Source organism: Dama dama, chromosome 14, assembly GCF_033118175.1.
Source record: "Dama dama isolate Ldn47 chromosome 14, ASM3311817v1, whole genome shotgun sequence".
Lineage (NCBI taxonomy): Eukaryota > Metazoa > Chordata > Mammalia > Artiodactyla > Cervidae > Dama > Dama dama.
Genome location: NC_083694.1, coordinates 29,000,308 through 29,021,787, shown reverse-complemented (window position 1 = coordinate 29,021,787; position 21,480 = coordinate 29,000,308). Strand labels below are relative to the sequence as shown.

The following is a 21,480-nucleotide window of genomic DNA, read 5'->3' as shown; positions in this document are numbered from 1 at the left end:
TGACATTCTGGAAAAGGTTAAGCTATAGTGATACCAGATCAGGGGTTAGCAGGGGCTGGAGGCTGGGGTAGAGGCTGACTTTAAAGCAGTTATACGGGAATCTGGGGAGGGGTGATGGGATTGATCTGTACCTGGGTTGTTGTGGTGAGGCAAATGGCATGTATTTGTCAAAACTCAGAACTGCGCAGTAAAAAGAGTGAATTTTAATGGATGCAAATTATACTCCTATATTTAGAAACTAAGAGAGGGAAAATGTATATACTATTCATGAAATTACAGAGACAATACAGTGGCGCAATTAAGAATGTAGCTCCTGAAGTTACTGCATCTGCAAAGTGTGAAGAAGAACAACCACCCTCTTCTAAGATGATGGAGATTAAGTGAGAGGAGGTATGTAATCACACCCGGCACACAGTAAGAGCCCCGAAGCTTGAGTAGACAAAATTATGATGATTATATTCTTTGAGGAAGAGTACCTCACTCTAGGGCTTCCCTGTTGGCTCAGCGGTAGAGAATCCACCTGCTAATGCAGGGTCGGGAAAATCCACTGGAGGAGAAAATGGCAACACATTCCAGTATTCTTGCCTGGGAAATCCCATGGACAGAGGAACCTGGAAGGGTCCATGGGGTTGCAAAGTGTCGGACACGACTTACGGACTAAACAACAACAGCCTCACTCTGCAGCACCCCTTGAACACCATGTGCCACGTGCTGAGTGAGGTAATGTGCCCAGGACACAGAATACATGCTTCCTTGTCACGGGAGCTGCTACCACTGAATCCGTTCCCCAAGCCAGAGCTGCTTCTATACGAAAAGCCAGGAGAAAAGAATTTGTACGCAAGAATTGTAGAGGTTGTGAGATGGAATCCACGTCACCACAAATTGTGGCGAGACCCTCTTCTTACCCTTGGGGTGGGCTTTTGGATACACCAGAGCCACATGGTCTCTGAGGGGAAGTCAGTGTGAAGCGCTGTGACCTGTGATGTGGAAACAGCACACCCCAGGGCTAGCGCCATAGCTACAGTGTGTATTTCACAGCCTGCTATGCCCACCGTGCCATGCCCAGAAGCCTTGCCCTGGCATTCACAGTGATACTGCATGTGGGGTTAGGTGATTATAAAGCCAATAAACTCCTTTCCTCACTTTAACATTAATGATAGCCACTTTTGGAAAAACCATTCTTCAGGTTGTTTGGAGAAATAAGACAGGTAACATACAGTACTGTTAGGTTTTACTGCTTAAAAACTCACCACACACACACATGCACAACACACTCTTTCCTTCAGTTTCCTGCCAAATCTTCTTAATCTTCTGAAGATAATGTAATTCTGTTATGATGAAAACTTTAGAAACAGGAAACACATTCTGCTTAGATTGTTAAAGCTTGAAATATAAAACAATTCAGAGCTGACTGGGCTCATCATTCCTACCATGAGGCATTTCTGCTTACAATTAATTTAGCAAAATAGAAGAAGGCAGCAGAAAAAAAAAAACAACTGGTTTTCTAATGACCTTTCAGTAATTGCTCATATTTCAAATAGACTCAAGTTACCATAAAAACTTTTTCTTGGGCAGAAAATGTTCATTTCCTTTGAATACAGTTTTAACTCTTCACTTTAATTCCTTCACTCCTTCTTCAGACAATCCTCGCTCCTCCCTTTGGGTCAATCCTGCCTCCTCTCCCCAGTTGTCCCAGTTTAGCAGTGACAAAGCAGGGACAGAGCAGCACATACAAGAACCAAGGCTGCTCTTGCCTGGCGTCAGCATTAGCCGTGCCTCTGAGGGATGCTGGGTTCTGGAACCCACAGATGTTGTGCAGGGCCTCAGAGGGACCCAAGAAAAGAGAGTGTGAAAAGAAATTGAAATAATTACCAAAGACAGTTATTAACATTGCTTTATTTCTATAGGAGAAAATGTGTGTGCATAGTCGATCAGTCATGTCTGACCCTTTGGACTGTAGCCCACCAGGTTCCTCTGTCCATGGGATTCTCCAGGCAAGAATACTAGAGTGGGTTGCCATTCTCCTCCTCCAGGGGATCTTCCCAGCCCAGGGATTGAACCTGCGTCTCCTGTGTCTTCTGCATGGCAGACCACCAGGGAAACCCCACAGAAGAAAATAAGAGCAAGTGAACTTAGAACTGTAGCATCAAGGAATGAGGAGTTTCTGAGGGTGTTTCCCCTACAGAACCATCTATTAAACGGTTTTTGAAATGGATACACTTTCAGAATGACTCTACTCAACTCTCTGTCCAGAGAAGGCCCAGTGATACAAGACACAGATCCCTACTTCGCAGACAGGCTGGTACCAGGAAAAGTGCACACATGTTTGGAAGCCCTCGGGAGAATTAGATCATTGTTTATCCTCGTATTTTCTTCTGCCGCCAAAGACTTGAATTCTTAGCTATGAGAAGTGAACAGCAGGCTTTCAACAAGCTGTTGTAAGTTTAGACTTGGAGGTGCTCACCTCTACTCCAAAGTGATAGTAATTATAAGTAAACCATAAAAAGAGAAACAAAAATGGCTTTACTAATTCGAAAACAAGATAAACATCTCTCTGGACCAGTAACAGAAATGCAGAGCAGTCAGCAAAACCGAAGCCAAAGCCTCAGGTCTGGAAGCCGGCCGTCACAGACATGCGTTTGGTCCCAATGGTTAAGGGAGAGAGAAAAGTGCTTCACAGAAGAAAGGTGAGCTTAAAGGCAAGGGTGAGTCTTCCCTAGTTATGAAAAGAGGCTGAAAAAAAAAGGATGATGACATGTTTCCTGGGGATAAATATTTACAGGAACTGTTGGCCCTGGAAAGCCTAGAAGACACACATAGAGTCTCTCTGGGTACAGAGTCAATGCCTATCGCCTAAGTAACAGGTCTGCAATCTCAACATCACTGTGGTCCACACTTACAAATGCCATGAAGTCTGGTTCTGAGCTGGGGCCTGAGGGAGGCAAGCAGAAAGCAACCAGAGAGAGCAGATGTGCAAAGAAGGAGAAAAAGGAACAAGATAAGAAGATATCCCACTAAAAATGGGCCTGCCACACAGAATTCCAAAACACATAGTGAAATGCAAGGCTAAGGTAGATACTCAACAAAAATAAAAAAATCAAGAATCTGAACATGATTTCACTCCAGGAAAATAAACTATAGCACTGAATGACCAAGACTTTAAAGTAAGATTAGGATGTGCAAATAGATACATAATAGAGAAGCACGTACTGGACATGAATAAGAAATTACAGAACAGAAACAAGTAGAAATAAAACCTAAACTGGAAGATTGGGAATAAAAAGCAAATTTGAAACCCTACAAATAAAAAAGTCATTAAACCAACCCAATAGCAAAATAAGATGTGATTTAAGGGAGCTTTAGTTTTAGAAATACAGAGTAAATGCCGGAAGCTGAAATGGGACACCTCTAGGGGGCAAGACTTGGTTAGCAGCAGGAGAGAGTATGTACTAAGTTTTTCAATGTGGGTCTAGTACTTTTAATAAAAAATTTTTTAAAAAAATTAAAAGACTATAAGAAATAGAAGGATTACTTGAAGGATATGCAGTCTTTGCTTTCTTCTATATAGTTCTATAAGTTTTACTCCTGGAATGAAGTAAGCCAGAGAGATAAGAACCTAGATTACATAATTTTTCACCTTCCTTACTTCTTTAAGTTATAATGTGAAATGATGTCATTCAGCCACACTGAAGAATATGATAAAAATCAGCTATTTAAATCTTTGTGGATGTCTGGACAAGGATATTGATCATTCAGTCTCAGTGGGACCCGTGGCGAGGGCCTCAGAGACAGGAAAAAACTGCTTCAGCTGAGAAGCATGTATGTGCCCAGTCTTCCAGCTGTTGGGTCTTTTGAAATCAGTCTTAATACTACTTCCTTGTATTACAGATGAAAAAAATCAGAGAGGCGGAATGCCTTGCCCAAGATAGATACACAATGGACTGGAATCCAGCACAGAAATCAAGCACTTATTTTTTTTTTTAATAATTGAGATTTTCTTGGCTATTTTGAGGATCAGTACACAGATATTTGGCTGCTGAGAAATTCAGGGCAAATTTGTGATTTATTTCTTGTCACTATATAGGATCATATGGCATGCATTCTGGGTTCCAACTTGCCTATGTCCGATTTTTTGTGATTTATTTCACAAATCAATATAAAATGCATTGCTGTTATATGGCATATGCAGGTATATATTGCTGCATACATGTGTATTATGTACGCATGTGTGCCTGAAAGACACTTCAGAATCTTTTGGATGGGCGGGGAGGTTATAATTAGATTAAACAAGTTAGATCAGACAATTGAAGAAGAGAAGAGAGGGAAAAGGAAAAGAGAAAAAAGAAACCAAGGTAGGCTGGACCTTGGGGTCATGATCCTGGAGGACAGTGAATGCCATGCTGAGTTTGAAGTTTATTTTGAAGACGAAAGATAACACTCAATATTTTAAAAAATTCTGAACAAAGCAACAGCATGGAAGTAGTGCTGTTTGAGAAAACTTACTCTGAAACTATGTACAAGACAGAAGAAAGAGAAAGAAATTTGAGTGTCAGGTGACCAGTTAGGGGCTATTTCAATAATCTAGGAATGAGGCAACAGGGCTGTGAATAGATCGACCTTGTGTTTTAGAAAGATCGTATGTAACAGGTACTAGGAAAGAAAGTGACATGGAAAGTAAACACAGCTTTTTCTTTTGCAATAAAACATGTGACATCTAAGGAAGCATACTATGTACTATCCACACACTTATGGAAACAATCAATTCCATTTAGTCTGTTCTGTTTCTATTGCCTTGGATTTTGACCTGCACAAGCCAAATCATTCCAAAACCTTCTCTAGAAGGTAAGCTTTATTTCTTCCAGAAATTAAGTTTTTGTTGATTACAAATGACAGCTAAGTCCACAAATGCAAATTACCCCTGCTATCATAAGGCCTCTTGCCTTCCCGAAACACGACACCAGGCAAGCCCAGTAACATGCAGATGTAGGCACATAATAAATATTACTTGATGCAGAAACCTGTTGAGATGAATTTTCTAGGTTCCAAGAAAAGCAGAAAAATAAGCTTGAAAACTTTAAATCTAGGACCTGAAGTAAATATAATTTTTGACTGAACTAATTTTGAATGTATGCTCTTTTGGGGATGCACTAAGCTGAATTCATCTCTGTATTTTTCAAATCAAACAAATAGTATAGCGAATTCAGAAGGGATGTTTATATCGCTAAACAGAAGAAAATTCTCAAATAGAAACTTGAAAATATAACTGATGAACTAATTGAAATCAAGTTTATATTCTCATCTAAATATATATTCTACTCACTTCCACTAGGAAACATTTCATAGAAATAAGGGATAATAGAGACAGAAGGGGCCTTAAGATGATCGAGTCTAAATACAGCTCCCTTGTATAACAGATGACGTAAAAAATCAGAGAGGAAGAATGCCTTGCCCAAGATAGATACACAATGGACTGGAAAAAGAAATCGAGCATTTTTTTTTTTAATAATAGAGATCTTCTTGGCTATTTTGAGGATCAGTACACAGATATTTCAATTTGCACACAATTCTCAAAATCTGAAAAATCATGTCACTGTGATTCTTTCCTAAACAGTTATTTTGGTGACTTTCCAGCTTAAAAATTGAAGGCAAATTTTTCTTAATAGGATATTAAGTGCCAATATCTTCAAATATTGTTATTACATTATAAATTTCACTAATTCACAACTTAATATCATATACACTATATATTCAAATTTTCAGTTTTCTTTCACAGTACATTACCAAAGTTACTATGAAAACTGCATTACCATGACCAAAGATGTTAGCATGCAATTCTGACAGGGATAACCAAGGTCAAGGGATTTACTTTAGGAAATGATTCTACTGAAAACAACACAGGAATGGAAGTTCAAATGTTCACAGTAAATACACAATGTGACTTCAAACTGCCATTTAATATGCTTTGTATTTTAAGATATAAAAAATAATCCCCATCTATGGTATGTTAAGCGGACATTCAAGACAATCAAACCTCCTTATTCAATATCCCACTATTTTCTCGTTGTACCAAAAACTAAAAAAACAGAAAATGATTTTACCTCTTAAAAAAAAACCCTTGCAAGGGGAGGGAGGGACAAATTGGGAGAGCAGGACTGAGACATATACATTATCATGTGTTAGATAGATAACTAGTGGGAAGCTGGTGTATAGCACACAGAGGTCTGCTCGGCGCTCTGTGATGACCTAGAGGGGTGTGATAGAGGGGTGGGGTGGGGGAGGGGTGGGAGGGAGGCTCCAAAGTGGGGGATATGTGTATATGTATATAGCTGATCCACTTTACTGTACAGCAGAAACAATGCAATTATGCTCCAAAAAAAATGTGTTTTTAAAAAAACCCTTTACACATAAAAAGGGAAGGAAGTGGAATTCTCTTCTTAAAAATGTCTCCAGAGCTTCTAAAAGTCTTGTATTTACAAAATATTAGATAAAAATATTCCTCTGGGTCATGCAAGAAGGGAGACAGGGGCCACGGATATGACATAGCAGGTGATATTAATCAGATGGCTTTTTTCCTCTCCTGTTTCATCAGAGGCTAGACTTGCTTCATTCTTAGTTTCCCCACTTTCTACAGGTAAATCATCTTCAGTTTCTTGCTTAGGCACTTTGGCCGGTTTTCCCTTTGCTCTCTTTTTCCCTTGTGTGTGCACTTTTTGGTCTGCAGAGTATCCTTTCCTGCTGCCTCTGTGGCCTCATGTCCACAGGACATTTTCAGGAACAGGCTTAGCTGACAACCTTGCCCATCTCTTGGGCTCCCCATTCTCCACTCCTCTGGTGGAGCTGACCCTCCCCTTGGGCATCATGATGGTGGTGGGGTGGGTGCGTGCCAGGTGCCTGGGGGCTCCTGCACCAACAGCCTTCCCAAAGCCAGACGCTGCCACTCCTCCTGCCCTCCAGTACTTTTTTGATGATATGGCTTGGCCTGCCTCTAACACCGTATTTGTAATGGTTCAAGTTATATGTCAACTTGACTGGGTCATAGGGTACCCAGACATTTAGGCAGACGTTATTCTGGGTGTGCCCATGAGAGTGTTTTTGGATGAGATTAACATGTGGATAAATTGGCTTATTAAAGCAGATTGTTCTCCCCAGTGTGGGTGGGCCACACTCAATCAGTTGAAGCCTTGAATAGCACAGAAAGGCTGACCCCACCACTAGTAAGAGCGATCTCCTTCTCCCTGACTACCTTCTAGGTGCAATTTCACTTTCTTCTTCCCTTTGGACTCAAACTAAAATACTGGCTTTCTTGCATCACTGAGCCTACCAACTTTCAGACTGTACCGTATACTATCAGCAACCCTGGGTCTCCTGCCTGCCAACTGCAGATCTTGGGACCTGTCAGTCCCTACAGTCACATGAGCCAAATCCTTATAATCAACCAACCAACCTATCTCTGCCTCTTTACATGTGTGCATGCATGTGCACACACAAACACACATATACACCCTGCTCGTTCTCTTTCTCTGGACAATCCTAATATTATCTCAAACTCTGAACTCAAAGGAGTAAAGAAAAGGGTCTTAATGGATATGAGAGACACTACAGATCAGCTACGAAAAAGCTATTCACAACTTCTTCTCCCTTGTCTTCTTCTGGATTAAAGGCTGAAAAACCAAAATTCTGTTTCCTTTCCTCTTTCACAGCTGCCATTGTATGTGACACAGCTCTGACCCATAAGATACAGGTGGAAATCCCCAGGAGAGTTTCTCTTTGTTCTTTGTCTTTTATCACCCCTTATTTTCCCTGTCTAGAGCTTGGATGCAATGACTGGGGCTTGGGGGCAGCAGTCATCCTGGGGCCATGAAGACAAAAGCATACGCTAGGCTGTCTAAGGAGGAAGACAGAAGGATTCTGGGTCTGTGATGAGACCTACCAGTAGCTGCTCTCATGTTGGGCTGCTTCTCTAGAATTATTGAGAAAAACATATTACACTTACTACAGCCAGTTTTCTTTTCGGTTATCTGTTATTTGTAGCTAAACCCGTTCCTATTATTTCAGCCCAGATTTCAACTATAACAATAAGTCAAAAGTGAACATGACCTGAGTTTTAATCAAGTAATCACTCAAAAAAAAAAAAAATTGAGGGTCTGCCATATAGATGGCATGTACACTTGCATGCACAGTCATTAGGTCATGTCCGATTCCTTGAGATGCTATGGACTATAGCCCACCAGGATCCTCAGTCCATAGGATTTTCCAGGCAAGAATACTGGAGTGAGTTGCCATGCCCTTCTCCAAAATGGCAGGTAAGAGGCACTAAATCCAACAGCCTTCCCATCCCCAACCAAGTATGCTGATGGGAAGCTAGCTTGCTCCCAGCCATTCCAGGTTAAACTCTGAGTAGGAATTCTAGGGGATCTGTGATTCCTGGAATGTTTGTGAATGGCAAAATGTAAACACCAAAGTAGACTGAATCTTGGGGAGCTATTAACAATGGATCCAACTTTTTCCATTCAATTCACTTATTTCTATAATCTATGTTTTTTCTATAATTAATTTTTTTTTTAACTATGTGAAAGGCATGGTTATGGTAAATTAAAGTACCAGATTGATCAAATTAATCAAATCAATGAGTATTTTCATTAATTCAAGATGGTGTTTGATTCAGAAGGCACATCCTATTAGCAAACTTACCATTAACTTTTCTTTTATTTGGAGGATAACTGTTTTACAATGTTGTATTGGTTTCTGCCATACCAAAACATGAATCAGCCATAGGTATACATATGCCGCCTCTTGAACCTCTCGCTCTATAAGCTATTTTTAATGAAAAACTAACCATGATCATTGACTTCTGCATCTTTAGAATGAGCTTACGCTCCTTTCTCATGGAGTGAAAGCAACTACCTTTCTCCACTGATGTGGGCACCAGAAGCCACAGGTAGTTGTCGTATAGTAGAAGGAACACTAGGTTTATCAAAAGATCAGTGTTTGAGACTTGGTACTACCACTTTTCCTTCATCCTGTCCCAGAGGCATATCTCTGAACCTTTCTGAGTTCTGTTTCCTAATTATGAGTCTAAAGTTCAAATGAGATAATAATTACAAAAGAAGTCCAACAAATGTAAAACACTCTACAAAAGTAAGAGTTCATTAGACAACCTAATTGTGTGCAAACTAAGAGTAAATAGGCTCAGTGTAAGGAAAGTATATGAGTAATTTGAGAAAAGTTCATTTATAATCTTTATGGCATTTATTTTGACTTTTCATTTCTCAGAAAGTAAAAGTTCCTGGATAAGGAATTTCCATCTGATAAAGTATTGCAGCAGAAAGGGTTACAGGAGGAATTTTAAAGAAATAAAAACTCAATAAAACTTGGTGTATTTACTACTGAGCAATAGCTGTTACCACTCATAACATAATTAGCCCTCTTGCTGTAGGCTCTAATAGCACTCTGGCCTCCAACATCTTTTTAATTACATGTTTTACACCCACATTCCCTCTAGACTCCATAGATCCTTACCTGAGATTAAACCTCTTGTTGCCTGGTGGTTGATAAGAGTTCCAGGAAATAAAACATATGCAGCACAGTGTATTGTTTTATTTACCTTTGTTTCCTATTATTCACTGAGAGTCATTTACTTTTGGGTTAATGGGAAATAAGAGCAGAGTGCTCTGAAAAATCATGGGGATATTGCCTGGGTGGTGTTTCAAGCTGGCTCCATACCACATACCTTGTCCTGGGTTTGACATCGGAAACAGTCACAGTCAAAGCAGTACTGGTCCTTCAGCTGCTTCCTGCGCTCCTCGCTGGTCATCAGCATATCCAAGTAGCAGATGGTGAGCTGCGGAGGCCAGAGAGAGGGGGGCGTCACATGGCTGCCGTGCCCACCTTCTTTAACAAACGGCTATTACTTCAAATTGTTAAAGTAAAACGTGTTTTAGTTACACACCACAAAGTGTGAGGAGATACTTCTTACAGTCTCTCCACCCAAATAATCACAAGTAAAAAATTTTAAGGCATTACCTTCCAGTCTTTGTTAGGTATATCATATACTTAATATTTTAAAGAATTGGGCTCATCAACTCTATGCATGTTTGCACATTTTATTCACTAAACAGAAAATATCAAGAGCTGTTATGTGTTTGGTATTAGTAAGTTTTGGTAATACTTTCTGTAACCACTGGCAATCAGAGAAGCCATATTAATCCTGGCAATCAAATGGATGGCAGATTATGTAGCCAGATTGCTCTTAAATCCTACTCAGCTCTATAGCTGCTTCATGGACCTTAGGTTCAACCAGATTTGGACTGTTGGAAATGAGGAGACAGTTCTTTCACTTGTGAGGATTTAAAAAGATGGAACATTTTCCAAATAGTGAGAACTTAATGCCAGGATGCAATCACTGATGAAGGTACCTAACTTGACTTCCTTGGACCCTTTTAAATATAATAACTACGTCCTGCCTTGAGTTTTAAGCCAGATTTTTCACTCTCCTCTTTCACCTTCATTAACATTTAAAAAGCTAAGATTATGGCATCTGGTTCCATCACTTTATGGCAGATAGAAGAAGGAAAAGTGGAACCAGTGACAGATTCTATTTTCTTGGGCTCCAAAATCACTGAGGATAGTGACTGCAGCCATGAAATTAAGAGACACTCGCTCCTTGAAAGGAAAGCTATGACAAACCCAGATAGTGTGTTAAAAAACAAAGACATTACTTTCAAACAGTGAAAGCTATGGTTTTTCCAGTAGTTATGTACAGGTGTGAGAGTTGGCCCATAAAGAAGGCTGAGTGCCAAGAACTGACACTTTCAAATTGTGGTGCTGGAGAAGACTCTTGAGAGTCCCCTGCACAGCAAGGAGATCAAACCAGTCAGTTCTAAAGGAAATCAACCCTGAATATTCATTGGAAGGACTGATGCTGAAGTTGAAGCTCCAACACTTTGGCCACCTGGTGCAAAGAGTTGACTCGCTGGGAAAGACCTTGATGCTGGGAAAGATTGAAGGCAAGAGGAGAAGAGGGCAGCAGAGAAAATGGCTAGATAGCATCACTAACCCAATAGACATGAATTTGAGCAAACTCCAGGAGACAGTGAAGGATGGGGAAGCCTGGCATGCCATCGGACACGACTTAGTGACTGAATAACAACATGCCTTGCACCGGACAGTGAAAGACCACAGGTGAGAGGGCACACTTCAGGGACTTTCCAGGCTTCTCTCTAGCCCTAAGTTTTCACTTCAAGACGCAGGTCTTTATGTAACATCAAGATGTTTAAACATTTCTTAGATCTATCTACTGAAAGTCTAATTCAAAACATACAAAATGGAACTCCAGATTTCCCCAACCTTTCCCTCACAGCTGGAACATTCCCAGTCTCAGTTGACATTAATCCATCTTTTGTGTTATCCAGGTGGAGACCTTGGGGTCACCCCTTGCCCTTCCCCAAGGTGGGGTCACCCCGACTTCCCTTCCTTTCACTTTCCCCACTCAATCCACTAGGAAACTCTGTGGGCTCAACCATAGAAATAGATCCAAAACCAACCACGTTCTACCTTTTCCTCCTGTTCCATCCTGGTCTGAGCCATCATCATCTCTTGCCTGTAAAATGCAAGTCTCATCAGCATCCCTGCTCCTCCCCTGAGTTGCCTGCACTCCATCCTCTAAACCAGAGTAATTCACTTAAAATGTCAGTTGGATCAGATCTTTCCTCTCTTCTAAATGCTCCAATGGCTCCTCCTTTAGCTTAGAGCAAAAGCCAAGTCCTTACAATGGATTCTCATAACACGACTCAAAGTGTGGTTCTGCAGCATGGGCTATTGGTCTATGTTGAAGTGAGTAAAGAAATGCAAAGCAAACATTTAGAAATTTTGACATCAATCTGGTAAGATAAATTTTATGTGGCTTGAATAATAAAACATTAGGCTCTTATTTTAAGTTCACTTTTCTAGTAATTCGTTTTCATTAAATCTTATAAAACTAGTAGCTGACAATGGATTAAGGAAAAAAATAATAATAAAGAAACTGGTCCTTCATCACAGGTGGTGGAAGCAGCAATGGCTTCATAAAAGGTCTGTTCCCATCTCCTCTCTCCTCCTGGCTGCTTCAGGCAGCCCAGCCTCATCGGGGTTTCACACACACACCCGCTTCAAGGCCTGTGCATGGGTGCTTCCTCTGCCCTTCCCCAAGATCTGCTATGGTGACCTCCCTCAGCTCCTTTGAGTTTCTATCAAAACTGACTTTCTCACTGAGATCTAACCTTACTACCCTATTGATCTGGCTACTCCAGGTCTTTAGTTGCAGCATGCAGGATCTTTAGTTGTGGCATGTGAGATCTAGTTCCCTGACCCAGGACCCCCTGCACCAGGAGCTCAGAGCCTCAGCCACTGGATCACAAGGGAAGTCCCCTCACAACCTTATTTAAAATAACAACTTGACTCCTACCTCACCCAAGTAGTACTAATTTCCTCATCCTCCTCTAGTTTTCCTTTTTCTGTACCAGATCAGTTAGTGACATACTGCATAAATTACTTCTTTATTTACTTTTATGTGTAGAAGTAATTAAGGGGGGGGGGGGTGCTGTGTAGTGGGGGAAGAAGCGGGTAGTAAAGAAGAGGAAGGAGGCAGGATTATCCTCTGAGGGAGATGACAAACACTCCCTAGAGCAGAACACGCCATGTGGCTTTCTGAGACTTAAAAGAAAGCATCTCACATCTACAAAGCCTAATCTTTCTTGTCTGACAGCATGGTAGGGCAGGGGAGGCCATACTCTGACAGAAAACATAGCTTTGGGAGGCCTTGTTAAAGCGGTCAGTGGGGAAGAAGGTCAAGTCCACCCTGGCCATCACCAGGGTGACAGAGGCTACAGCCTCAGCTGGCTGGCCCTCTATAAAGACTTCCCATGTGAGGTGGCTATAAATGCTGCTCCACATGCAGAAAACGAGTGTCTGTCCTTAAGGAATGTACACTGACATTACTGAACATCTACAATGTGCTGGGCACTCACCAGTGAAAACCAGCCCAGGTCTTAGATCCATTTGGGAACTGTACCCACATCTATTGATTCAGGCTGACACTCTTTTTGCAGTAACGTGGCTCATGCCTCTGGTGGAGTGCTGGGTGGGGGAAGAGGATGGGGAGTAGGAGTTGCGTCATGTGGGGTCTTCCGCTGCAGCACACAGACCCTCTAGCTGTGTCGTGCTGGGGCCAGAGCGTGTGGCCTCAGTGGTTGTGGCACACGGGCTTAGTTGTCCGTGGCATGTAGGATCTTTCCAGACCAGGGACTGAACCCATGTCCTCTGCACTGGCAGGCGGGTTCTTAGCCACTGGATCACCAGAAAAGTCCCTACAACTCTAGTTCTCCATCCAGCCCAATGACTCTTAGTCATCAGCCCCAAATATCAGGATTAACCAGTAGTAGTTACTGGGTGATTACAATGTGCCCAGAGTGAAACCAACAAGTCCAGGGCCTGTCTCACCAGAGAAATATGCTTGACAAACCTGAGTTTATTACAAGGGCCAAAACTCATGAGTGATCATGCCAGCCAGAGAATGGGCAGCAGGAGGCTAGTTATTTCATTTAATCCCAATAAAGAGACTCCTACGGCCTCCCTCAGTATCCTGTAACTGCCTGGAACCATTAACTGGACTGTGTAATGATCTTCCAGCTGCCTCCCTGCTGCCTTTAGCCTACAGTACATCTTCTAAATTGCTTTAAGGGAGATCTTCCTAAAGCTCACATTTGATCACATCATTTGTCTACACAAGTTCTGACGGTTCCTCCCTGAATATAGGATGAGGGTATACAAGGCTTCCCAAGCTGATTTTCTGTCTGCCTTTCTAGCCTCAAACTCTTCCCCTGCACCCTTTGGTGGTTTAGTTGCTCAGTCATGTCTGACTCCTGCAATCCCATGGACTATAGCCCACCAGGTTCCTCTGTGCATGGAATTTCCTAGGCAAGAATACTGGAGTGGGTTGCCATTTCCTTCTCCAGGGGATCTTCCCAACCCAGGTTTAGAACCTGAGTCTTCTGCATTGCAGGTGGATTCTTTACCCTGCCCACTACCATCTTCCATAATTATGTATATCCAACATAATTATGTTGAAACAATGTACACCATGCATTGTGTATGGTGTTGACCTTCACCAGCCAATGAATGCCCTTTCACCCATTCTCAGCCTATTCAGAACTCTCTCCTCCTTCAGGGTATGGCTCAAATATTACTCCTCCAACAAAGAATGCCCCATTCTTCTCCTTGGGCCTCTTTCACGCCAGTGATGTTTGCAAAATACACTATCAAAACTGAAGGTCTCAACAGCGAAAACATTTTTATCCATAATTTTTTTGGAAAAAAAAAATCCAAATTACTAACTAGTGATGACAGCTAAATCATTTTATCAACCAGAGCTAAAAACCTTTATCAAAGACTCACTGACTCACCAGTTTTAATGGAGAATCTGCTCACTCAATGTAGGGCTCATTTAGTGGGAACATATATCTGAAACTTTGCCATTGATCAGTGGATGTTTTAATGGCAAAGAACAAGATCACATTAAAATATTAATGCTACTGACCATAGCTTTGCCATTTTAGTGCACCTCTTATGGAAAATGCAGTATATCATTTCCAACATTAGAGTAATATCATGAAAGATATTTGCTGGATATTGAATTTGTTGCTTACTTGAAATTTTCAAGGCAAAATGAATCCCTTTTACATGAAGCCCATCTTCTCATTATGTATTTCTGAGTGGATAATAAGATCAAATTAAAATTATACTCTGTTTTCATTTCTCAAATTATACTGTCACAATTATAAATTTTTCTAATACTGGCTCTGAATTGAAAATAGACTTTGAAAAATCCTTCCTCTCTTAGAGTAGTATTGACATATATATACTGCCATGTATAAAATAGCTAGTGGGAAGCTCAGCTCAGTGATGACCTAGAGGGGGTTGGTTAAGAGGGAGGCTCAAGAGGGAGGGTATAGATACACACACACACATACACATATATACTTATGGATGATTCACGTTGTTGTACAGAAGAAACAAACACAAAATTGTAAAGCAATTCTGTGTGTGTGTGTGCTCATTCATGTTCGACTCTTTGTGACCCCATGGACTGTAGCCCACCAGGCTCCTCTGTCCATGGGATTTCGAAGGCAAGAATACTGGAGGGGGTTGCTATTTCCTTTTCTGTAAAGCAATTATACTTCAATAAAAATAAATAAAATCTTTTAAAAAGAAAAAGAAAAATCCTCCCTCTCTTTAAAATCAAACTTGAATGCTAATCATGTCTCTGCTCTTTGTCACAACCTTGTAGCCACTTTTCAAATTCTGCTAACTCTCAGTTCAGTTCAGTCAGTTTAGTCACTCAGTCATGTCCGACTCTTTGTGACCTCATGGACTGCAGCACACCAGGCTTCCCTGTCCATCATCAACTCTTGGAGCTTGCTCAAACCCATGCCCATAGAGTCAGTGATGCCAGCCAACCATCTCATCCTCTGTCATTCCCTTCTCCTCCTGCCTTCAATCTTTCCCAGCATCAGGGTCTTTTCTAGCGAGTCAGTTCTTCGCATCAGGTGGCCAAAGTATTAGAGCTTCAGCTTCAGCATCAGTCCTTCCAATGAATACCCAGGACTGATCTCCTTTAGGATGGACTGGTTGGATCTCCTTGCAGTCCAAGGGACTCTCAAGAGTCTTCTCCAGCACCAAAGTTCAAAAGCATCAATTCTTCAGCACTCAGCTTTCTTTATGGTCCAACTCTCACATCCATACACGACTACTGGAAAAACCATAGCTTTGACCAGACGGACCTTTGTCAGCAAAGTAATATCTCTGCTTCTTAATATGCTATCTAGGTTGGTCACAGCTCTTCTTCCACAGAGCAAGTGTCTTTTAATTTCATGGCTGCAGTCATCATCTGCAGTGATTTTGGAACCCAGGAAAAAGTCTGTCACTGTTTTCACTGTTTCCCCATCTAATTGCCATGAAGTGATGGGACTGGATGCCATGATCTTAGTTTTTAGAATGTTGAATTTTAAGCCAACTTTTTCACTAGCCTTTTTCACTTTCATCAAGAGGCTCCTCAGTTCTGCTTCACTTTCTGCCATAAGGGTGGTGTCATCTGCATATCTGAGGTTATTGATATTTCTCCTGGCAATACTGATTCCAGCTTGTGCTTCATCAAACCCAGCATTTCGCATGATGTTTTCTGCATATACATTAAATAAGTAGGGTGACAGTATACAGTCTTGACATACTCCTTTCCCAATTTGGAACCAGTCCATTGTTCCATGTCCGGTTCTAACTGTTGCTTCTTGACCTGCATACAGATTTCTCAGGAGGCAGGTAAGGTGGTCTGGTATTCCCATCTCTTGAAGAATTTTCTACAGTTTGTTGTGATCCACATAGTCAAACGCTTTGGTGTAGTCAATAAAGCAGAAGTAGATGTTTCTCTGGAACTCTCTTGCTTTTTCCATGATCCAGTGGATACTAAAGGAGTCATGTGCATGTGTATGAGCATGCATGCTCAGTAACTCAGTGGTGTCCAATTCTTTGATACTGTGGACTGTAGCCTACCAGGTACTCTGTCCATGGGATTCTCCAGACAAGAATACCGGAGTGGGTTGCCATTTTCTATTCTAGGGGATCTTCCCAACCCACAGATTAAACCCATGTCTCAAAGCCAAGGATCAAACCCTGCATTGGTAGGGGAATTCTTTACTACTGAGCCACTGGGGAAGGCCAAAGGAGACACAGTAAGACACAGCTGCCCATCCTCATGAAGCTGATCACTGAATGGAGAAGTCACTAAAAGAGCCAGAATAAATGCCAAAGAAATATTAATAACCACTCTAAGGTCTCAGAGAAAAAAATCTTATAATTTGAGAAATCAGGAAATGCTTTACAGAAGAGATGATATTTGAGGAGTAAATAACATTAAGACAGGTAAGAAATGTTGGGAAGACAGAGCCACTGGGCAGAGAAAGTGTATAAAGGTAGGAAAACATTTATTTTCTGAACAAATTGGTATTAAAAGGACTTATGGGGACAATTCTCTCTGTTGAGAAGCCATTTGGATAAGGACCGTAGGGAAAAATATCTGAGTCTACTGGGCAGATGCTGAGCAAAACTACTCTGTGTCAGGCAAGAGGAAGGATTTGCTTGTTTCTCCAGAGATGGAGAGTGAAGGACATGAAATAAGCACTAAAAGATGGTGTTTTTCAACTAAATGAAAACTAACCAAGGAGAATAATTGGTAGCCAAGCCTAGAAAACAAGATATGAAGAAATTTCTTTGTTGTTTCTGAGAACTCCAACTGTTTCTCATAGTTTTCCTGTTTGCTTGTCAAGTTACCTATTTTTTTTTAAAATTTAATAAAACAACAACAACATTATCAAAAGGCAGCCATCGCTCAGCTCCCAAACTAATGTTGAAAATGGATAGCAGCCCCCTTCTTCCCTGGCTTGAAGTCACATATGGTCCAAGGGAAAAAAATCTAAATTCCACATATTGTTGACAGATATCCCCATGTACCTACTACACCGATCCTAAACACTGGAAATTCAATTAAGTGGCTGATAAGAGACAGCTTATTCAGTTGCAACTCAGTTTGGAGGCAGTCTTATCAAAGCCAAATCCCTGTCTACATAAAATATGGTACCTCTGAGTTTAGGTTTTATTGGCTGAGTGCTGCATAAATGCAATAAAAGCTTATGATAGTCTGTTTTCCTTGCAATAAATATCCACTTTAGCAAATTGGAAGGTAGAGGGAAACTGGGTTCTGAAAAGCATAAATATCTATAACCCAGAATTCAGGGTAGGAACTGTGTAAACTCTGTCAGGCTCAGGTTCAGCAGTGCTGGAGTAGCCCATCCCCAGCTGTCTTGTGAGCTTTTGGACTTCTGAGAAGGGTCCTCATCAAAAGAGGCTGGCTGGACAGCCTGCGGAACTGGAAAGGTCAAGGCCAGTTCAGCGCTGGAGGTCATACTTTCTGTCCTCTATTGCCTTCACATCTTTGCTTGGACAGTTACTCTGAGAAGCTGACGCTGATAGGTTTGTCAAGGCCCAATGACAACCTGAAAGAATAAAACCTGTTTGCTTTCTTAACACAAAGGTAAAAATGAATCACCCTTGAAATGCAATTAATGGCCTTGGGAGTAAGTAGACCCTTGAGATCTTTCACAAGCTTGGGCTGACCTCTCTGACTACAGAAGGATGACCACTTGCAGAGATGCAAGAGGCCGATGAACTGTCATATGCACAAAACACACACACTATCACACACACACACACACGTCTCTCCCACACACATATAGTAGGAACTTTCCATCATTCAGGTTAATGATGATTAAAAAAAAAGTTAGCCTGGAAGCAATGATGGTTAAATTAGTCTCTGGGTAGAGGTTTTTTTTTTTTTTAGTTAAACTTTTTATTGGAGTATAGTTGCTTCCCTTGTGGCTCAAATAGTAAAGAATCTGCCTGTGATGTAGGAGACCTAGGTTCAATCCCTGGGTTGGGAGGATCCTCTGGAGGAGGGCATGGCAACCCACTGCAGTATTCTTGCCTGGAGAATCCCCATGGACAGAGGAGCCTGATGGGCTACAGGCCATGGGGTTGCAAAGAGTCAGACACGACTGAGCGACTAAGCACAGCACAGCACATGGTTGCTTTACAATGTTGTGTCAGACTCTTCTGGACAGCAAAATGAATCAGCTGTAGGCACACGTATGTATGTACACACGTACGTACATATGTATGTATGTAGGTATGTATGTACATAAGTATAGCTGATTCCTTTAGGACTGTCTTCCCATGCAGGTCCCCACAGTGCACCAATGGATGAATGGATAAAGGGGATTTGATATTTACATACAATGAATATTATTCAGCCATGTAAAGGAATGAAATGGGGTCATTTATAGAGACGTGGATTGACCGAGAGAATGTCATAGACTGAAGTGAGTCAGAAAGAGAAAAACAAATATCATATATTAACACATATATGAGGGTAGAGGTAATATATACGTTTTCTTCAGCAGAAAGACAATGAAAAGCTGCCCCTCAGGCACAACTGGTTGTAATGGAAAAAGGAGGCCAGCCAGTGGGAAACATGGGTTCCTTACCTCCTCTCCCACTTCAATGTCTCGGACTGCACGCAGCAAGAGGTGGGGCCCGTTGAACACAATCGAACAGTTGGGGTCACAGCTGTGATTGAGCAAAGACATACTGGAGAAAAGAAAAAAAAGGAGAATACTGTGGTTCAGTAGACAGAAGCAAACATCTAAAATTAACAACTATAATGGCAAAAGATACTTTACTTTAGGGGCAGGGGGACAGGAAGGGTTGACAGTGTACCAGGAATTGAGTCCTCTGGGGCACTAGCCTATTTCCCATGAAGTGAAAGGCTCCCTGGGTGAAAGCTCATTAGGAAAGTTTGTTAATAAACTTTAGGGGATGGGGATGGGGAGGTGGCTGTCTCATTAGGTACCAGCTACTAAGGCGACCCAACATGAAGATGAGGGAAAACAAACTGCTTTGCAAAGGAAAAATTTCTGAGGTAAAGGGATACCTTATTTACTTCTGAGGTAAATAGGAAGCAGCCAAAATACCCCTGAGTTTCCCACTCGGGATCACATTTGTTGAACTCCTTCAGCGGAACTGCCAACTTCACTAGAACACATGCAACCATGTCACAGAATTATTAGAAGTACTTCCTCTTCAACAGAATGTTGAGATTATCTCACTACCAAGACCCTCATGCATTCCAGGCCATGGCAAGTCATTTCATTACCTTGGAGGAATACCTTTTTCTTTTGAGGAAGGGAATGTATTTAAGCTGCCACCACATTTGATAATAATGAGAAATAACTCTAAGTGTGCATTCACTATGTAGAAAGCCCCTTCTTAGCACACGAGCTTGTTGATCAAATTTCATCATCACAATAATCTTATGAGAGTCATTTATTGATCCATACCATAGATCTGTGGTTTATAACACATGAGAAATAAGAAGCTGACTTCTCAGATTCACAGTTAATTATAAGAAAGACCCTCTTTGTATTTGGACACTAATAGCCTGAAAACAAAATGAAACTCAGAGTGCTTGTTGAAGGAGAATCTAGCAGCTCGGCGATACAGATCACCTTGGTGAGAGCTGGAGAGAGCTCTTCGGGAGACCAGAGCCTAAGAGGGTTCCACCTCATGGAGCACTGGGGTTCAGAGTAGACTGAGCCAAAAGACAAAATGGACCCAACTGGTGCATTATAGCAAGTCTGGTGTAGTAATCATATGATCAGCCCAGAAGGCTAGGGATTAAGATCAGGGCAGGGTGGTTTACTAGCACCCACAACCCCTAACTATTTTTTAAATGTTGGTGGGTTTTTTTCTTCTTTTTGGTCATGCCCTGTAGCATGTGGGATCCTAGTTCCCTAACCAGGGATCAAACCTACACCCTTTGTGCTGAAAGCATACAGCTTTAACCACTGGACCACAGGGCAGTCCTCAACACAATTCCCAACAAGAATTTAGGTCTGAGGTCTGCCTCTCCACTAATAGCATAGAATATAATGTGGGGTTATAAAACTGTTTTCTTTAAACTTCAAATTTTCCATTTTTCTTGTAATTTATCATTAAGTTTCAAGCTTGGCTCTTAAACCAGCTGCATGTAATAGCCTTTCTAACTACTTTTAAAAGGTTGGGGAGCTGGGTGGGAATTAAAGAGGCTCCTTCCAGTAAATGAAATAGCATCCACCCTACCTAGGATATAGGCCAACACCAACTTCCTGCATCTCTGCGTTACAGATGGTGAAAGAGTTGCAGATCACCTGTAAAAACAAGAGGGAAACAGTCAGGATTACCTGTCACCTAAGAAACCTCATAGGCAAAAGAACAAAAATTGTCAGAATAAAATGCAAGAGCCTTTTAGTAGTTGCTTTGGAAAGACTCAAGCCAAACATGGATACTCTTCCATTTGTAAAATAACATGTCTGGGACATACTTTCCTTAAGTTTGAGAACTGATGACATATGGATAATCTTTAAAAACAATATTTTTTTGTCAATATCATGGTGACACAATAAAAAGGTCATGATACGATGCATGAAAATCTAAATAGTATGCAGCGTATAAAGAAGGCTGAGCGCTGAAGAATTGATGCTTTTGAATTGTGGTGCTGGAGAAGACTCTTGAGAGGCCTATGGACAGCAAGGAGATCAAGCTAGTCAATCCTAAAGGAAATCAACCCTAAATAGTCACTGGAAGAACTGATGCTGAAGCTGAAGCTCTGGTACTTTGGCCACCTGACTCAAAGAGCTGCCTCACTGAAAAAGACCCTGATGCTGGGAAAGAATGAGGGCAGGAGGAGAAGGGGTGACAGAGGATAAGATGGTTGGATAGCATCACCAATTTATTGGACCTAAGTTTGAGGAAACTCTGGGAGATAGTGAAAGACAGGGAATCCTGGTGTGCTGCAGCCCA

General features: G+C 41.4%; 1 protein-coding gene across 2 annotated transcripts in view; it reads right to left on the bottom strand.

Annotated features, from left to right (window-relative positions):
- SMYD3 (SET and MYND domain containing 3) overlaps window positions 1–21,480 on the bottom strand; it is a 714,044-nt gene that overhangs the window by 145,509 nt on the left and 547,055 nt on the right. For both annotated transcript variants that reach the window (XM_061160208.1, XM_061160209.1), the window contains exons 6-8: window positions 20,761–20,828; window positions 19,128–19,230; window positions 9,731–9,841 (exon numbers count right to left, since the gene is read on the bottom strand). In XM_061160208.1, coding sequence (XP_061016191.1) covers window positions 9,731–9,841; window positions 19,128–19,230; window positions 20,761–20,828 — 282 coding nt within the window. The remainder of the gene's footprint in view (window positions 1–9,730; window positions 9,842–19,127; window positions 19,231–20,760; window positions 20,829–21,480) is intronic.